Raw genomic sequence first — 21,146 nt, 5'->3', positions numbered from 1 at the left:
ATCTTTACAGGAAGTGACCTCTACTTTAACCCTGAGGTCCACTGTGTGATCTTTATAGGAAGTGACCTCTACTTTAACCCTGAGGTCCACTGTGTGATCTTTACAGGAAGTGACCTCTACTTTAACCCTGAGGTCCACTGTGTGATCTTTATAGGAAGTGACCTCTACTTTAACCCTGAGGTCCACTGTGTGATCTTTATAGGAAGTGACCTCTACTTTAACCCTGAGGTCCACTGTGTGATCTTTATAGGAAGTGACCTCTACTTTAACCCTGAGGTCCACTGTGTGATCTTTATAGGAAGTGACCTCTACTTTAACCCTGAGGTCCACTGTGTGATCTTTATAGGAAGTGACCTCTACTTTAACCCTGAGGTCCACTGTGTGATCTTTATAGGAAGTGACCTCTACTTTAACCCTGAGGTCCACTGTGTGATCTTTATAGGAAGTGACCTCTACTTTAACCCTGAGGTCCACTGTGTGATCTTTATAGGAAGTGACCTCTACTTTAACCCTGAGGTCCACTGTGTGATCTTTATAGGAAGTGACCTCTACTTTAACCCTGAGGTCCACTGTGTGATCTTTATAGGAAGTGACCTCTACTTTAACCCTGAGGTCCACTGTGTGATCTTTATAGGATATTCCTTCAGCTCTACTTTAACCCTGAGGTCCACTGTGTGATCTTTATAGGATATTCCTTCAGCTCTACTTTAACCCTGAGGTCCACTGTGTGATCTTTATAGGAAGTGACCTCTACTTTAACCCTGAGGTCCACTGTGTGATCTTTATAGGAAGTGACCTCTACTTTAACCCTGAGGTCCACTGTGTGATCTTTATAGGATATTCCTTCAGCTCTACTTTAACCCTGAGGTCCACTGTGTGATCTTTATAGGATATTCCTTCAGCTCTACTTTAACCCTGAGGTCCACTGTGTGATCTTTATAGGATATTCCTTCAGCTCTACTTTAACCCTGAGGTCCACTGTGTGATCTTTATAGGATATTCCTTCAGCTCTACTTTAACCCTGAGGTCCACTGTGTGATCTTTATAGGATATTCCTTCAGCTCTACTTTAACCCTGAGGTCCACTGTGTGATCTTTATAGGATATTCCTTCAGCTCTACTTTAACCCTGAGGTCCACTGTGTGATCTTTATAGGATATTCCTTCAGCTCTACTTTAACCCTGAGGTCCACTGTGTGATCTTTACAGGATATTCCTTCAGCTCTACTTTAACCCTGAGGTCCACTGTGTGATCTTTATAGGAAGTGACCTCTACTTTAACCCTGAGGTCCACTGTGTGATCTTTATAGGATATTCCTACAGCTCTACTTTAACCCTGAGGTCCACTGTGTGATCTTTATAGGAAGTGACCTCTACTTTAACCCTGAGGTCCACTGTGTGATCTTTATAGGAAGTGACCTCTACTTTAACCCTGAGGTCCACTGTGTGATCTTTATAGGAAGTGACCTCTACTTTAACCCTGAGGTCCACTGTGTGATCTTTATAGGATATTCCTTCAGCTCTACTTTAACCCTGAGGTCCACTGTGTGATCTTTATAGGATATTCCTTCAGCTCTACTTTAACCCTGAGGTCCACTGTGTGATCTTTATAGGATATTCCTTCAGCTCTACTTTAACCCTGAGGTCCACTGTGTGATCTTTATAGGATATTCCTTCAGCTCTACTTTAACCCTGAGGTCCACTGTGTGATCTTTATAGGATATTCCTTCAGCTCTACTTTAACCCTGAGGTCCACTGTGTGATCTTTATAGGATATTCCTTCAGCTCTACTTTAACCCTGAGGTCCACTGTGTGATCTTTATAGGATATTCCTTCAGCTCTACTTTAACCCTGAGGTCCACTGTGTGATCTTTATAGGAAGTGACCTCTACTTTAACCCTGAGGTCCACTGTGTGATCTTTATAGGAAGTGACCTCTACTTTAACCCTGAGGTCCACTGTGTGATCTTTATAGGAAGTGACCTACAGCTCTACTTTAACCCTGAGGTCCACTGTGTGATCTTTACAGGAAGTGACCTCTACTTTAACCCTGAGGTCCACTGTGTGATCTTTACAGGAAGTGACCTCTACTTTAACCCTAAGGTCCACTGTGTGATCTTTACAGGAAGTGACCTCTACTTTAACCCTGAGGTCCACTGTGTGATCTTTATAGGAAGTGACCTCTACTTTAACCCTGAGGTCCACTGTGTGATCTTTATAGGAAGTGACCTCTACTTTAACCCTGAGGTCCACTGTGTGATCTTTATAGGAAGTGACCTCTACTTTAACCCTGAGGTCCACTGTGTGATCTTTACAGGAAGTGACCTCTACTTTAACCCTGAGGTCCACTGTGTGATCTTTACAGGAAGTGACCTCTACTTTAACCCTGAGGTCCACTGTGTGATCTTTATAGGAAGTGACCTCTACTTTAACCCTGAGGTCCACTGTGTGATCTTTACAGGAAGTGACCTCTACTTTAACCCTGAGGTCCACTGTGTGATCTTTATAGGAAGTGACCTCTACTTTAACCCTGAGGTCCACTGTGTGATCTTTACAGGAAGTGACCTCTACTTTAACCCTGAGGTCCACTGTGTGATCTTTACAGGAAGTGACCTCTACTTTAACCCTGAGGTCCACTGTGTGATCTTTATAGGAAGTGACCTCTACTTTAACCCTGAGGTCCACTGTGTGATCTTTATAGGAAGTGACCTCTACTTTAACCCTGAGGTCCACTGTGTGATCTTTATAGGAAGTGACCTCTACTTTAACCCTGAGGTCCACTGTGTGATCTTTATAGGAAGTGACCTCTACTTTAACCCTGAGGTCCACTGTGTGATCTTTATAGGAAGTGACCTCTACTTTAACCCTGAGGTCCACTGTGTGATCTTTATAGGAAGTGACCTCTACTTTAACCCTGAGGTCCACTGTGTGATCTTTATAGGAAGTGACCTCTACTTTAACCCTGAGGTCCACTGTGTGATCTTTATAGGAAGTGACCTCTACTTTAACCCTGAGGTCCACTGTGTGATCTTTATAGGATATTCCTTCAGCTCTACTTTAACCCTGAGGTCCACTGTGTGATCTTTATAGGATATTCCTTCAGCTCTACTTTAACCCTGAGGTCCACTGTGTGATCTTTATAGGATATTCCTTCAGCTCTACTTTAACCCTGAGGTCCACTGTGTGATCTTTATAGGATATTCCTTCAGCTCTACTTTAACCCTGAGGTCCACTGTGTGATCTTTATAGGATATTCCTTCAGCTCTACTTTAACCCTGAGGTCCACTGTGTGATCTTTATAGGATATTCCTTCAGCTCTACTTTAACCCTGAGGTCCACTGTGTGATCTTTATAGGATATTCCTTCAGCTCTACTTTAACCCTGAGGTCCACTGTGTGATCTTTATAGGATATTCCTTCAGCTCTACTTGAACCCTGAGGTCCACTGTGTGATCTTTATAGGATATTCCTTCAGCTCTACTTTAACCCTGAGGTCCACTGTGTGATCTTTATAGGATATTCCTTCAGCTCTACTTTAACCCTGAGGTCCACTGTGTGATCTTTATAGGATATTCCTTCAGCTCTACTTTAACCCTGAGGTCCACTGTGTGATCTTTATAGGAAGTGACCTCTACTTTAACCCTGAGGTCCACTGTGTGATCTTTATAGGAAGTGACCTCTACTTTAACCCTGAGGTCCACTGTGTGATCTTTATAGGAAGTGACCTCTACTTTAACCCTGAGGTCCACTGTGTGATCTTTATAGGAAGTGACCTACAGCTCTACTTTAACCCTGAGGTCCACTGTGTGATCTTTACAGGAAGTGACCTCTACTTTAACCCTGAGGTCCACTGTGTGATCTTTACAGGAAGTGACCTCTACTTTAACCCTGAGGTCCACTGTGTGATCTTTACAGGAAGTGACCTCTACTTTAACCCTGAGGTCCACTGTGTGATCTTTATAGGAAGTGACCTCTACTTTAACCCTGAGGTCCACTGTGTGATCTTTACAGGAAGTGACCTCTACTTTAACCCTGAGGTCCACTGTGTGATCTTTACAGGAAGTGACCTCTACTTTAACCCTGAGGTCCACTGTGTGATCTTTATAGGAAGTGACCTCTACTTTAACCCTGAGGTCCACTGTGTGATCTTTATAGGAAGTGACCTCTACTTTAACCCTGAGGTCCACTGTGTGATCTTTATAGGAAGTGACCTCTACTTTAACCCTGAGGGCCACTGTGTGATCTTTATAGGAAGTGACCTCTACTTTAACCCTGAGGTCCACTGTGTGATCTTTATAGGAAGTGACCTCTACTTTAACCCTGAGGTCCACTGTGTGATCTTTATAGGAAGTGACCTCTACTTTAACCCTGAGGTCCACTGTGTGATCTTTATAGGAAGTGACCTCTACTTTAACCCTGAGGTCCACTGTGTGATCTTTATAGGAAGTGACCTCTACTTTAACCCTGAGGTCCACTGTGTGATCTTTATAGGAAGTGACCTCTACTTTAACCCTGAGGTCCACTGTGTGATCTTTACAGGAAGTGACCTCTACTTTAACCCTGAGGTCCACTGTGTGATCTTTACAGGAAGTGACCTCTACTTTAACCCTGAGGTCCACTGTGTGATCTTTACAGGAAGTACTACAAGGAGGATGAAGGCCTGAACCTGGATGTTGGGGTTTACATGAAGGCATTGGAGGTGGGTGATATTACGCTACACACACAGTAGGTGAGTTTAAAGAAAAATGTATATTTAATTTTTTTTGCATTTTACAATTATTAACATTCAAAACAAAAATGTAAAGATATTAGAAAACAATATGACAAAATGACAGTGACAGATGAGCGTATAAAATAAATACATATTTAGATATATAATTTTAATTAAGTCGAACTCACCTACTTATAAAAACACGTTGATATCTCCCCCAGACCTTGGGGACTTAGTCATCTCTGTTTCAACTCACCTACTTATAAAAACACGTTGATATCTCCCCCAGACCTTGGGGACTTAGTCATCTCTGTTTCAACTCACCTACTTATAAAAACACGTTGATATCTCCCCCAGACCTTGGGGACTTAGTCATCTCTGTTTCAACTCACCTACTTATAAAAACACGTTGATATCTCCCCCAGACCTTGTGGGGACTTAGTCATCTCTGTTTCAACTCACCTACTTATAAAAACACGTTGATATCTCCCCCAGACCTTGGGGACTTAGTCATCTCTGTTTCAACTCACCTACTTATAAAAACACGTTGATATCTCCCCCAGACCTTGGGGGAACTTAGTCATCTCTGTTTCAACTCACCTACTTATAAAAGCACGTTGATATCTCCCCCAGACCTTGGGGACTTAGTCATCTCTGTTTCAACTCACCTACTTATAAAAACACGTTGATATCTCCCCCAGACCTTGGGGACTTAGTCATCTCTGTTTCAACTCACCTACTTATAAAAACACGTTGATATCTCCCCCAGACCTTGGGGACTTAGTCATCTCTGTTTCAACTCACCTACTTATAAAAGCACGTTGATATCTCCCCCAGACCTTGTGGGGACTTAGTCATCTCTGTTTCAACTCACCTACTTATAAAAACACGTTGATATCTCCCCCAGACCTTGGGGACTTAGTCATCTCTGTTTCAACTCACCTACTTATAAAAACACGTTGATATCTCCCCCAGACCTTGTGGGGACTTAGTCATCTCTGTTTCAACTCACCTACTTATAAAAACACGTTGATATCTCCCCCAGACCTTTGGGGACTTAGTCATCTCTGTTTCAACTCACCTACTTATAAAAACACGTTGATATCTCCCCCAGACCTTGGGGGGACTTAGTCATCTCTGTTTCAACTCACCTACTTATAAAAACACGTTGATATCTCCCCCAGACCTTGTGGGGAATTAGTCATCTCTGTTTCAACTCACCTACTTATAAAAGCACGTTGATATCTCCCCCAGACCTTGTGGGGACTTAGTCATCTCTGTTTCAACGGTGGTTGTGTTTCTCTCCATCAGTATGCCTGTGATGTAGAAGCTGAGGTTGTGTTTCCCTCCATCAGTATGCCTGTGATGTAGAAGCTGAGGTGGTCGTTGTGTTTCTCTCCATCAGTATGCCTGTGATGTAGAAGCTGAGGTGGTCGTTGTGTTTCTCTCTCCATCAGTATGCCTGTGATGTAGAAGCTGAGGTGGTTGTGTTTCTCTCCATCAGTATGCCTGTGATGTAGAAGCTGAGGTGGTGGTTGTGTTTCTCTCCATCAGTATGCCTGTGATGTAGAAGCTGAGGTGGTCGTTGTGTTTCTCTCCATCAGTATGCCTGTGATGTAGAAGCTGAGGTGGTCGTTGTGTTTCTCTCCATCAGTATGCCTGTGATGTAGAAGCTGAGGTGGTCGTTGTGTTTCTCTCCATCAGTATGCCTGTGATGTAGAAGCTGAGGTGGTCGTTGTGTTTCTCTCCATCAGTATGCCTGTGATGTAGAAGCTGAGGTGGTCGTTGTGTTTCTCTCCATCAGTATGCCTGTGATGTAGAAGCTGAGGTGGTTGTGTTTCTCTCCATCAGTATGCCTGTGATGTAGAAGCTGAGGTGGTTGTGTTTCTCTCCATCAGTATGCCTGTGATGTAGAAGCTGAGGTCGTCGTTGTGTTTCTCTCCATCAGTATGCCTGTGATGTAGAAGCTGAGGTGGTCGTTGTGTTTCTCTCCATCAGTATGCCTGTGATGTAGAAGCTGAGGTGGTCGTTGTGTTTCTCTCCATCAGTATGCCTGTGATGTAGAAGCTGAGGTCGTTGTGTTTCTCTCCATCAGTATGCCTGTGATGTAGAAGCTGAGGTGGTCGTTGTGTTTCTCTCCATCAGTATGCCTGTGATGTAGAAGCTGAGGTGGTCGTTGTGTTTCTCTCCATCAGTATGCCTGTGATGTAGAAGCTGAGGTGGTCGTTGTGTTTCTCTCCATCAGTATGCCTGTGATGTAGAAGCTGAGGTGGTTGTGTTTCTCTCCATCAGTATGCCTGTGATGTAGAAGCTGAGGTGGTTGTGTTTCTCTCCATCAGTATGCCTGTGATGTAGAAGCTGAGGTGGTTGTGTTTCTCTCCATCAGTATGCCTGTGATGTAGAAGCTGAGGTGGTCGTTGTGTTTCTCTCCATCAGTATGCCTGTGATGTAGAAGCTGAGGTGGTCGTTGTGTTTCTCTCCATCAGTATGCCTGTGATGTAGAAGCTGAGGTGGTCGTTGTGTTTCTCTCCATCAGTATGCCTGTGATGTAGAAGCTGAGGTGGTCGTTGTGTTTCTCTCCATCAGTATGCCTGTGATGTAGAAGCTGAGGTGGTCGTTGTGTTTCTCTCCATCAGTATGCCTGTGATGTAGAAGCTGAGGTGGTCGTTGTGTTTCTCTCCATCAGTATGCCTGTGATGTAGAAGCTGAGGTGGTCGTTGTGTTTCTCTCCATCAGTATGCCTGTGATGTAGAAGCTGAGGTGGTTGTGTTTCTCTCCATCAGTATGCCTGTGATGTAGAAGCTGAGGTGGTCGTTGTGTTTCTCTCCATCAGTATGCCTGTGATGTAGAAGCTGAGGTCGTTGTGTTTCTCTCCATCAGTATGCCTGTGATGTAGAAGCTGAGGTCATCGGGAAGCCAGACCCCATGTTCTTTCAGAAAGTTCTGGATGACATGAGGATTCAGTCACACCAGGTAGGTTTTACAACAATATGTCCAGCACATACATTCATTTAATAAGGATTCTGAGCCATCCTCATGCTCTCCTTTCTCTCTTTCTGTCTCTCTCTCTCCTCCTGCTCTCTTTCTGTCTCTCTCTCCTCCTGCTCTCTTTCTGTCTCTCTCTCTCCTCCTGCTCTCTTTCTGTCTCTCTCTCCTCCTGCTCTCTTTCTGTCTCTCTCTCTCCTCCTGCTCTCTTTCTGTCTCTCTCTCTCCTCCTGCTCTCTTTCTGTCTCTCTCTCTCCTCCTGCTATCTTTCTGTCTCTCTCTCCTCCTGCTATCTTTCTGTCTCTCTCTCTCCTCCTGCTCTCTTTCTGTCTCTCTCTCTCCTCCTGCTCTCTTTCTGTCTCTCTCTCTCCTCCTGCTCTCTTTCTGTCTCTCTCTCTCCTCCTGCTCTCTTTCTGTCTCTCTCTCTCCTCCTGCTCTCTTTCTGTCTCTCTCTCTCCTCCTGCTCTCTTTCTGTCTCTCTCTCTCCTCCTGCTCTCTTTCTGTCTCTCTCTCTCCTCCTGCTCTCTTTCTGTCTCTCTCTCTCCTCCTGCTCTCTTTCTGTCTCTCTCTCTCCTCCTGCTCTCTTTCTGTCTCTCTCTCTCCTCCTGCTCTCTTTCTGTCTCTCTCTCTCCTCCTTTCTCTCTCTCTCTGTCTCTCCTTTCTGACTGTCTCTCTCTGTCTCTCTCTGTCTCTCTCTCTCCTTTCTCTCTCCCCTTTCTCTCTCTCCTTTCTCTCTCTCTCTGTCTGTCAGACTCTGATGATTGGTGACGATCTGGTGAATGATGTGGGCGGGGCCCAACACTGTGGAATGAAGGGTGTCCAAGTGAGGACAGGAAAATACAGGTAGGTGTTTTGTTTATGTATGTTGACGTCCGTATGTTTGGCTTCACGTCGTTTGAAATGAATGCAGGCAGAAACCAACGGTACCATCAACGACCACAAGGGGGCGGTCTATAACACAACATCTCAATCTAAGGACTAAAAATACTATTTTCGATGGAGAGTCCCGATTTGAGAACTTCTTGGTCCAAGGCTTTATTACTCTGTGTCTGTGAAAACTGACCATGTTTAGAGTTTTGTTTATTTCATTAAGAATACGCTGAAAATATCTTCATGTTATCCAAATGTTTAAATGCAGCTGTGCCCCAATCCCATCCATACTCTCTGTATTAGTCTGGAGTCTGACTAGTGAAGACATCACTAACTATGAAATAACACGTATGGAAGAGTGCAGAGCTGTCATCAAGGCAAAGGTTGGCTACTTTGAAGAATATAACATTTATTTTGATTTGTTTAACACTTTTTTTTGGTTACTACATGATTCCATATGTGTTATTTCATAGTAGTGATGTCTTCACTATTATTCTGCAATGTAGAAAATAGTAAAAAATTAAGAAAAACCCTTGAAGGTGTGTCCAGACTTTTCACTGGTACTGTACAACACAGGACCCCGGGACAGTCAGCCACACAACACAGGACCCCAGGACAGTCAGCCACACAACACAGGACCCCAGGACAGTCAGCCACACAACACAGGACCCCGGGACAGTCAACCACACAACACAGGACCCCAGGACAGTCAGCCACACAACACGGGACCCCAGGACAGTCAGCCACACAACACAGGACCCCAGGACAGTCAGCTACACAACACAGGACCCCAGGACAGTCAGCCACACAACACAGGACCCCGGGACAGTCAGCCACACAACACAGGACCCCGGGACAGTCAGCCACACAGGACCCCAGGACAGTCAGCCACACAACACAGGACCCCAGGACAGTCAGCCACACAACACAGGACCCCAGGACAGTCAGCCACACAACACAGGACCCCAGGACAGTCAGCTACACAACACGGGACCCCAGGACAGTCAACCACACAACACAGGACCCCAGGACAGTCAGCCACACAACACAGGACCCCAGGACAGTCAGCCACACAACACAGGACCCCAGGACAGTCAGCCACACAACACAGGACAGTCAGCCACACAACACAGGACCCCAGGACAGTCAGCCACTACACAGGACCCCAGGACAGTCAGCCACACAACACAGGACCCCAGGACAGTCAGCCACTACACAGGACCCCAGGACAGTCAGCCACACAACACAGGACCCCAGGACAGTCAGCCACAACACAGGACCCCAGGACAATCAGCCACACAACACAGGACCCCAGGACAGTCAGCCACACAACACAGGACCCCGGGACAGTCAGCCACACAACACAGGACCCCGGGACAGTCAGCCACACACCCCGGGACAGTCAGCCACACAACACAGGACCCCAGGACAGTCAGCTACACAACACAGGACCCCAGGACAGTCAGCCACACAACACAGGACCCCAGGACAGTCAGCTACACAACACAGGACCCCAGGACAGTCAGCCACACAACACAGGACCCCAGGACAGTCAGCCACACAACAGGACCCCAGGACAGTCAGCCACACTACACAGGACCCCAGGACAGTCAGCCACACTACACAGGACCCCGGGACAGTCAGCCACACAACACAGGACCCCGGGACAGTCAGCCACACAACACAGGACCCCGGGACAGTCAGCTACACAACACAGGACCCCAGGACAGTCAGCCACACAACACAGGACCCCAGGACAGTCAGCCACACAACAGGACCCCAGGACAGTCAGCCACACTACACAGGACCCCAGGACAGTCAGCCACACTACACAGGACCCCGGGACAGTCAGCCACACAACACAGGACCCCGGGACAGTCAGCCACACAACACAGGACCCCGGGACAGTCAGCCACACAACACAGGACCCCGGGACAGTCAGCCACACAACACAGGACCCCGGGACAGTCAGCCACACAACACAGGACCCCGGGACAGTCAGCCACACAACACAGGACCCCGGGACAGTCAGCCACACAACACAGGACCCCGGGACAGTCAGCCACACAACACAGGACCCCGGGACAGTCAGCCACTACACATTGACCCCGGGACAGTCAGCCACACAACACATTGACCCCGGGACAGTCAGCCACACAACACATTGACCCCAGGACAGTCAGCCACACAACACAGGACCCCAGGACAGTCAGCCACACAACACAGGACCCCAAGACAGTCAGCCACACAACACAGGACCCCGGGACAGTCAGCCACTACACAGGACCCCGGGACAGTCAGCCACTACACAGGACCCCGGGACAGTCAGCCACTACACAGGACCCCGGGACAGTCAGGCACACAACACAGGACCCCAGGACACTCGAATGTACCTGTCCTCTTGCTCAGTTGTGCACCGGGGCCTCCCACTCCTCTTTCTATTCTGGTTAGATCCAGTTTGTGCTGTTCTGTGAAGGGAGTAGTACACAGCGTTGTACGAGATCTTCAGTTTCTTGGCAATTCCTCGCATGGAAAAGCCTTCATTTCTCACAACAAGAAGAGACTGACGAGTTTCAGAAGAAAGGTGTTTGTTTCTGGCCATTTTGAGCCTGTAATCAAACCCACAAATGCTGATGCTCCAGATACTCAACTAGTCTAAAGAAGGCCAGTTTTATTGCTTCTTTAATTAGTACAACAGTTTTCAGATGTGCTAACATAATTGCAAAAGTGTTTTCTAATGATCAATTCGCCTTTTAAAATGATAAACCTGGATTAGCTAACACAACGTGCCATTGGAACACAGGAGTGATGGTTGCTGATAATGGGCCTCTGTACGCCTATGTAGATATTCCATTAAAAATCAACCAGCTACAATAGTCATTTACAACATTAACAATGTCTACACTGTATTTCTGATCAACTTGATGTTATTTTAATGGACCAAAAAAAATTGTTTTTCTTTCAAAAACAAGGTCATTTCTAAGTGACCCCAAACTTTTGATCAGTAGTGTACATATACACACACACACACACAAAAACACACACACATGGTGACAAATTGGCACTGATCTGAGCCAAAGGGGGCCGTGTGTATGCGTGCGTGCGTGTGTGCGTGCGTGCGTGTGTGTGTGTGTCATGTAACTGATGTGATGGCTGTTCAGCCTCACACAAACACTATCTGCTACTTTCACATTGTGAGTGTGAGACGTGAGATTTAGCCTCGCTTAGCCTTGCATGACCCCGTAAACTCTGTGGAGAGCAGGGAACAGCCATAAACCACATTGACTCTGTACCGGTACCCCCTGTATATAGCCTCCACATTGACTCTGTACCGGTACCCCCTGTATATAGCCTCCACATTGACTCTGTACCGTAATACATTTACATTTAAGTCATTTAGCAGACGCTCTTATCCAGAGCGACTTACAAATTGGTGCATTCACCTTATGACCTCCAGTGGAACAGTAGTGCATCTAAATCTTTTCAGGGGGAGGGGGGGGTGAGAGGGATTACTTTATCCTATCCTAGGTATTCCTTAAAGAGGTGGGGTTTCAGGTGTCTCCGGAAGGTGGTGATTGACTCCGCTGTCCTGGCGTCGTGAGGGAGTTTGTTCCACCATTGGGGGGCCAGAGCAGCGAACAGTTTTGACTGGGCTGAGCGGGAACTGTACTTCCTCAGTGGTAGGGAGGCGAGCAGGCCAGAGGTGGATGAACGCAGTGCCCTTGTTTGGGTGTAGGGCCTGATCAGAGCCTGGAGGTACTGAGGTGCCGTTCCCCTCACAGCTCCGTAGGCAAGCACCATGGTCTTGTAGCGGATGCGAGCTTCAACTGGAAGCCAGTGGAGGGAGCGGAGGAGCGGGGTGACGTGAGAGAACTTGGGAAGGTTGAACACCAGACGGGCTGCGGCGTTCTGGATGAGTTGTAGGGGTTTAATGGCACAGGCAGGGAGCCCAGCCAACAGCGAGTTGCAGTAATCCAGACGGGAGATGACAAGTGCCTGGATTAGGGCTATAATACCCTGTATATAGCCTCCACATTGACTCTGTACCGGTACCCCCTGTATATAGCCTCCACATTGACTCTGTACCGGTACCCCCTGTATATAGCCTCCACATTGACTCTGTACCGGTACCCCCTGTATATAGCCTCCACATTGACTCTGTACCGGTACCCCCTGTATATAGTCTCCACATTGACTCTGTACCGGTACACCCTGTATATAGCCTCCACATTGACTCTGTACCGGTACCCCCTGTATATAGCCTCCACATTGACTCTGTACCGGTACCCCCTGTATATAGCCTCCACCTTTACTCTGTACCGTAATACCCTGTATATAGCCTCCACATTGACTCTGTACCGGTACCCCCTGTATATAGCCTCCACATTGACTCTGTACCGTAATACCCTGTATATAGCCTCCACATTGACTCTGTACCGTAACACCCTGTATATAGCCTCCACATTGACTCTGTACCGGTACCCCCCTGTATATAGCCTCCACATTGACTCTGTACCGGTACCCCATGTATATAGCCTCCACATTGACTCTGTACCGGTACCCCCTGTATATAGCCTCCACATTGACTCTGTACCGGTACCCCCTGTATATAGCCTCCACATTGACTCTGTACCGGTACCCCCTGTATATAGCCTCCACATTGACTCTGTACCGGTACCCCCTGTATATAGCCTCCACATTGACTCTGTACCGGTACCCCCTGTATATAACCTCCACATTGACTCTGTACCGGTACCCCCTGTATATAGCCTCCACATTGACTCTGTACCGGTACCCCCTGTATAAAGCCTCCACATTGACTCTGTACCGGTACCCCCTGTATATAGCCTCCACATTGACTCTGTACCGGTACCCCCCTGTATATAGCCTCCACATTGACTCTGTACCGGTACCCCCTGTATATAGCCTCCACATTGACTCTGTACCGGTACCCCCTGTATATAGCCTCCACATTGACTCTGTACCGGTACCCCTGTATAAAGCCTCCACATTGACTCTGTACCGGTACCCCCTGTATAAAGCCTCCACATTGACTCTGTACCGGTACCCCTGTATATAGCCTCCACATTGACTCTGTACCGGTACCCCCTGTATATAGCCTCCACATTGACTCTGTACCGGTACCCCCTGTATATAGCCTCCACATTGACTCTGTACCGGTACCCCCTGTATATAGCCTCCACATTGACTCTGTACCGGTACCCCCTGTATAAAGCCTCCACATTGACTCTGTACCGGTACCCCCTGTATATAGCCTCCACATTGACTCTGTACCGGTACCCCCTGTATATAGCCTCCACATTGACTCTGTACCGTATATAGCCTCCACATTGACTCCCCTGTATATAGCCTCCACGTTGACTCTGTACCGGTACCCCCTGTATATAGCCTCCACGTTGACTCTGTACCGGTACCCCCTGTATATAGCCTCCACGTTGACTCTGTACCGGTACCCCCTGTATATAGCCTCCACATTGACTCTGTACCCCCTGTATATAGCCTCCACATTGACTCTGTACCGGTACCCCCTGTATATAACCTCCACATTGACTCTGTACCGGTACCCCTGTATATAGCCTCCACATTGACTCTGTACCGGTACCCCCTGTATATAGCCTCCACATTGACTCTGTACCGGTACCCCCCTGTATATAGCCTCCACATTGACTCTGTACCGGTACCCCCTGTATATAGCCTCCACATTGACTCTGTACCGGTACCCCCTGTATATAGCCTCCACATTGACTCTGTACCGGTACCCCCTGTATATAGCCTCCACATTGACTCTGTACCGGTACCCCCTGTATATAGCCTCCACATTGACTCTGTACCGGTACCCCCTGTATATAGCCTCCACATTGACTCTGTACCGGTACCCCTGTATATAGCCTCCACATTGACTCTGTACCGGTACCCCCTGTATATAGCCTCCACATTGACTCTGTACCGGTACCCCCTGTATATAGCCTCCACATTGACTCTGTACCGGTACCCCCTGTATATAGCCTCCACATTGACTCTGTACCGGTACCCCCTGTATATAGCCTCCACATTGACTCTGTACCGGTACCCCCTGTATATAGCCTCCACATTGACTCTGTACCGGTACCCCCTGTATATAGCCTCCACATTGACTCTGTACCGGTACCCCCTGTATATAGCCTCCACATTGACTCTGTACCGGTACCCCCTGTATATAGCCTCCACATTGACTCTGTACACATTGGTACCGGGTACCCCCTGTATATAGTCTCCACATTGACTCTGTACCGGTACCCCCTGTATATAGCCTCCACATTGACTCTGTACCGGTACCCCCTGTATATAGCCTCCACATTGACTCTGTACCGGTACCCCCTGTATATAGCCTCCACATTGACTCTGTACCGGTACCCCCTGTATATAGCCTCCACATTGACTCTGTACCGGTACCCCCTGTATATAGCCTCCACATTGACTCTGTACCAGTACCCCCTGTATATAGCCTCCACATTGACTCTGTACCGGTACCCCCTGTATATAGCCTCCACATTGACTCTGTACCGGTACCCCCTGTATATAGCCTCCACATTGACTCTGTACCGGTACCCCCTGTATATAGCCTCCACATTGACTCTGTACCGGTACCCCCCTGTATATAGCCTCCACATTGACTCTGTACCGGTACCCCTGTATATAGCCTCCACATTGACTCTGTACCGGTACCCCCTGTATATAGCCTCCACATTGACTCTGTACCGGTACCCCCTGTATATAGCCTCCACATTGACTCTGTACCGGTACCCCCTGTATATAGCCTCCACGTTGACTCTGTACCGGTACCCCCTGTATATAGCCTCCACGTTGACTCTGTACCGGTACCCCCTGTATATAGCCTCCACGTTGACTCTGTACCGGTACCCCCTGTATATAGCCTCCACGTTGACTCTGTACCGGTACCCCCTGTATATAGCCTCCACATTGACTCTGTACCCCCTGTATATAGCCTCCACATTGACTCTGTACCGGTACCCCCTGTATATAACCTCCACATTGACTCTGTACCGGTACCCCCTGTATATAGCCTCCACATTGACTCTGTACCGGTACCCCCTGTATATAGCCTCCACATTGACTCTGTACCGGTACCCCCTGTATATAGCCTCCACATTGACTCTGTACCCCCTGTATATAGCCTCCACATTGACTCTGTACCGGTACCCCTGTATATAACCTCCACATTGACTCTGTACCGGTACCCCCTGTATATAGCCTCCACATTGACTCTGTACCGGTACCCCCTGTATATAGCCTCCACATTGACTCTGTACCGGTACCCCCTGTATATAGCCTCCACATTGACTCTCTACCAGTACCCCCTGTATATAGCCTCCACATTGACTCTGTACCGGTACCCCCTGTATAAATCACTATTGTTATTTTACTGCAGATCTTTAATTATTTGTTACTTTTATTTTTTACTTCATACATTTTTCTTCTTAACTTCTTAAAGCATTGATGGTTAATTATTTGTACAGTAAGCTGTTTCACTGTAAGGTCTACTACACCTGTTGTATTCTGCGCATGTGACAAATACAATGTGATTTGATTTGTTGACAGACAGTTAACACAAGGCATGTATGGTCTCCTCAATATTCAATGCTGCATTCAGCCTCTCTCTGTCAATTCAATTCAAGGGCTTTATTGGCATGGGGCCAAAGCAAGTGAGGTAGATAATATATAAAGTGAATATATGAAGTGAAAAACAATCAAAATTAACTCTCCATCTCGCTCGTTCGCTGTCTGTCTGTCTGTCTCTCTTCGTCTCTCTCTCTCTCTTCGTCTCTCTCTCTTTGTCTCTCTCTCTGTCTCTCTCTGTCTCTCTCTGTCTCTCTCTCTGTAGGCCCAGTGATGAGAAGCACCCCACAGTAACAGCTGATGGCTATGTGGACAACCTTGCGGAGGCTGTGGAAACCATCCTGAAGCTCCGGGGCCAGTGAGGAGAGGACCAGGAAGAACCACCTTCACCACCACAATACACCACACACACAAACAGTGATTACTCTAGTACGATCTGACAACAGGGAGTAACCCACTAACATAGAGAGCCATGGAGAGATAGAGCCAAGATGGAGGAGATAGAAGAACACAGTCTTAGAGGAGATAGAGCCATGTTGGAGCCAAGATGGAGGAGATAGAAGAACACAGTCTTAGAGGAGATAGAGCCATGTTGGAGCCAAGATGGAGGAGATAGAAGAACACAGTCTTAGAGGAGATAGAGCCATGTTGGAGCCAAGATGGAGGAGATAGAAGAACACAGTCTTAGAGGAGATGGAGCCATGTTGGAGCCAAGATGGAGGAGATAGAAGAACACAGTATTAGAGGAGATAGAGCCATGTTGGAGCCAAGATGGAGGAGATAGAAGAACACAGTATTAGAGGAGATAGAGCCATGTTGGAGCAAAGATGGAGGAGATAGAAGTTAATAACCTCATGGTCAGAGGGCAACTAGTTAGGTAAGTTAATGACCTCATGTTTACCTGAAGGTGCGTAAAGCCAGTAGCCTCTGTACACACTGAGGACGGACTGGATGGAGGTGGACTGGACTGGGTCTAGTGGACTGGGTCTAGTAGTGGGCTGGGTCCAGTAGTGGGCTGTGTCCATGTGATAGTACTGTGGATTTAGCTGACTAAGTTAATGTTTTGGATGAAAAAATATATACTTATTTTCCACCATAATTTGCAAATAAATGCATTAAAAATCCTACAATGTGATTTTCTGGATTTTTTGTCTGTCATAGTTGAAGTGTACCGATGATGAAAATTACAGGCCTCTCTCATCTTTTTAAGTGGGAGAACTTGCACAATTGGTGGCTGACTAAATACTTTTTTGCCCTACTGTATCACTCCAGTGTTAATCTGCTAAATTGTAATTACCTCGTTACTATGGCCTATTTATTGCCTTACCTCCTCACGCCATTTGCACAAACTGTACATAGACTCTTTTTTTCTCTCTTGTATTGTGTTATTGACTGAACGCTTGTTTACTCCATGTGTAACTCTGTTGTTGTTGTTTGTGTCAAACTGCTTTGCTTTATCTTGGCCAGGTCCCAGTTGTAAATGAGAACTTGTTCTCAACTGGCCTACCTGGTTAAATAAAGGTGTTCTCAACTAGCCTACCTGGTTAAATAAAGGTGTTCTCAACTAGCCTACCTGGTTAAATAAAGGTGTTCTCAACTGGCCTACCTGGTTAAATAAAGGTGTTCTCAACTAGCCTACCTGGTTAAATAAAGGTGTTCTCAACTAGCCTACCTGGTTAAATAAAGGTGTTCTCAACTAGCCTACCTGGTTAAATAAAGGTGTTCTCAACTAGCCTACCTGGTTAAATAAAGGTGTTCTCAACTGGCCTACCTGGTTAAATAAAGGTGTTCTCAACTAGCCTACCTGGTTAAATAAAGGTGTTCTCAACTAGCCTACCTGGTTAAATAAAGGTGTTCTCAACTAGCCTACCTGGTTAAATAAAGGTGTTCTCAACTAGCCTACCTGGTTAAATAAAGGTGTTCTCAACTAGCCTACCTGGTTAAATAAAGGTGTTCTCAACTGGCCTACCTGGTTAAATAAAGGTGTTCTCAACTAGCCTACCTGGTTAAATAAAGGTGTTCTCAACTAGCCTACCTGGTTAAATAAAGGTGTTCTCAACTAGCCTACCTGGTTAAATAAAGGTGTTCTCAACTAGCCTACCTGGTTAAATAAAGGTGTTCTCAACTAGCCTACCTGGTTAAATAAAGGTGTTCTCAACTGGCCTACCTGGTTAAATAAAGGTGTTCTCAACTGGCCTACCTGGTTAAATAAAGGTGTTCTCAACTGGCCTACCTGGTTAAATAAAGGTGTTCTCAACTGGCCTACCTGGTTAAATAAAGGTGTTTTCAACTGGCCTACCTGGTTAAATAAAGGTGTTCTCAACTGGCCTACCTGGTTAAATAAAGGTGTTCTCAACTAGCCTACCTGGTTAAATAAAGGTGTTCTCAACTAGCCTACCTGGTTAAATAAAGGTGTTCTCAACTGGCCTACCTGGTTAAATAAAGGTGTTCTCAACTGGCCTACCTGGTTAAATAAAGGTATTCTCAACTAGCCTACCTGGTTAAATAAAGGTGTTCTCATCTAGCCTACCTGGTTAAATAAAGGTGTTCTCAACTAGCCTACCTGGTTAAATAACGGGGAAATAAAAATAAAAACTCCCAAGAGATGTGGAGAACATTGTCTTTTCTTTAGTCATTTTGTTCTGCCACATCTTGGTGATCATTGTCGTCATAGACTGTTTTTAAGGGCTCAAGGCCCTAGTGTGTGTGTCCCCAACGCACAGCTACAACTCAGGGCCCTAGTGTGTGTGTGTGTCCCCAACGCACAGCTACAACTCAGGGCCCTAGTGTGTGTGTGTCCCCAATGCACAGCTACAACTCAGGGCCCTAGTGTGTGTGTGTGTCCCCAACGCACAGCTACAACTCAGGGCCCTAGTGTGTGTGTGTCCCCAATGCACAGCTACAACTCAGGGCCCTAGTGTGTGTGTGTCCCAACGCACAGCTACAACTCAGGGCCCTAGTGTGTGTGTCCCCAATGCACAGCTACAACTCAGGGCCCTAGTGGGTGGGGTTATATCCTTCCTGTTTGGCCCTGTCCGGGGGTGTCCTCGGATGGGGCCACAGTGTCTCCTGACCCCTCCTGTCTCAGCCTCCAGTATTTATGCTGCATTAGTTTATGTCGGGGCTAGGGTCAGTTTGTTATATCTGGAGTACTTCTCCTGTCCTATTCGGTGTCCTGTGTGAATCTAAGTGTGCGTTCTCTAATTCTCTCCTTCTCTCTTTCTTTTCTCTCTCGGAGGACCTGAGCCCTAGGACCATGCCCCAGGACTACCTGACATGATGACTCCTTGCTGTCCCCAGTCCACCTGGCCATGCTGCTGCTCCAGTTTCAACTGGCCTGGGCCCTAGGACCATGTCCCAGGACTACCTGACATGATGACTCCTTGCTGTCCCCAGTCCACCTGGCCATGCTGCTGCTCCAGTTTCAACTGTTCTGCCTTACTATTATTCAACCATGCTGGTCATTTATGAACATTTGAACATCTTGGCCACGTTCTGTTATAATCTCCACCCGGCACAGCCAGAAGAGGACTGGCCACCCCACATATGCTCTCTCTAATTCTCTCTTTCTTTTCTCTCTCTCGGAGGACCTGAGCCCTAGGACCGTGCCCCAGGACTACCTGACATGATGACTCCTTGCTGTCCCCAGTCCACCTGACTGTGCTGCTGCTCCAGTTTCAACTGTTCTGCCTTATTATTATTCGACCATGCTGGTCATTTATGAACATTTGAACATCTTGGTCATGTTCTGTTATAATCTCTACCCGGCACAGCCAGAAGAGGACTGGCCACCCCACATAGCCTGGTTCCTCTCTAGGTTTCTTCCTAGGTTTTGGCCTTTCTAGGGAGTTTTTCCTAGCCACCGTGCTTTTACACCTGCATTGTTTGCTGTTTGGGGTTTTAGGCTGGGTTTCTGTACAGCACTTTGAGATATCAGCTGATGTACGAAGGGCTATATAAATACATTTGATTTGATTTGATTTGATTTAGTGTGTGTGTGTGTCCCCAACGCACAGCTACAACTCAGGGCCCTAGTGTGTGTGTGTGTGTCCCCAACGCACAGCTACAACTCAGGGCCCTAGTGTGTGTGTGTCCCCAATGCACAGCTACAACTCAGGGCCCTAGTGTGTGTGTGTGTCCCCAACGCACAGCTACAACTCAGGGCCCTAGTGTGTGTGTGTGTCCCAATGCACAGCTACAACTCAGGGCCCTAGTGTGTGTGTGTCCCCAATGCACAGCTACAACTCAGGGCCCTAGTGTGTGTGTGTGTCCCCAACGCACAGCTACAACTCAGGGCCCTAGTGTGTGTGTCCCAATGCACAGCTACAACTCAGGGCCCTAGTGTGTGTGTGTCCCCAACGCACAGCTACAACTCAGGGCCCTAGTGTGTGTGTCCCAATGCACAGCTACAACTCAGGGCCCTAGTGTGTGTGTGTCCCCAACGCACAGCCTTGGCCCTGAGTTGTAGCTGAGTTCATATCCCAACAGTCTTTGTTAGACAACAACAACCCATTGGAAGTGGGAGGAGTCTGTAGTTGAGATGATCAACATTGGAAGTGGGAGGAGTCTGTAGTTGAGATGATCAACATTGGAAGTGGGAGGAGTCAGTAGTTGAGATGATCAACATTGGAAGTGGGAGGAGTCAGTAGTTGAGATGATCAACATTGGAAGTGGGAGGAGTCAGTAGTTGAGATGATCAACATTGGAAGTGGGAGGAGTCTAGTTGAGATGATCAACATTGGAAGTGGGAGGAGTCTAGTTGAGATGATCAACATTGGAAGTGGGAGGAGTCAGTAGTTGAGATGATCAACATTGGAAGTGGGAGGAGTCAGTAGTTGAGATGATCAACATTGGAAGTGGGAGGAGTCAGTAGTTGAGATGATCAACATTGGAAGTGGGAGGAGTCAGTAGTTGAGATGATCAACATTGGAAGTGGGAGGAGTCTA

General features: G+C 47.1%; 1 protein-coding gene across 2 annotated transcripts in view; it reads left to right on the top strand.

The window, feature by feature from the left end:
• Positions 1-20,642, top strand: part of LOC135573628 (phospholysine phosphohistidine inorganic pyrophosphate phosphatase-like) — a 28,976-nt gene extending 8,334 nt beyond the window's left edge. Inside the window, exons 4-7 of one of the 2 annotated variants that reach the window (XM_065022908.1) lie at positions 4,632-4,695; positions 7,588-7,680; positions 8,444-8,535; positions 19,439-20,642. In XM_065022908.1, the coding sequence (XP_064878980.1) occupies positions 4,632-4,695; positions 7,588-7,680; positions 8,444-8,535; positions 19,439-19,445 (256 nt within the window). In that variant the 3' untranslated portion in view covers positions 19,446-20,642. Of the gene's footprint in view, positions 1-4,631; positions 4,696-7,587; positions 7,681-8,443; positions 8,536-16,465; positions 17,331-19,438 lie in introns of those variants that run through there. The other variant, XM_065022907.1, reaches the window with a different exon arrangement.
• Positions 20,643-21,146: the final 504 nt, after the last annotated feature.

This window comes from Oncorhynchus nerka, linkage group LG10, assembly GCF_034236695.1.
Source record: "Oncorhynchus nerka isolate Pitt River linkage group LG10, Oner_Uvic_2.0, whole genome shotgun sequence".
NCBI lineage: Eukaryota > Metazoa > Chordata > Actinopteri > Salmoniformes > Salmonidae > Oncorhynchus > Oncorhynchus nerka.
This window is presented reverse-complemented; position numbering and strand designations above follow the sequence as displayed.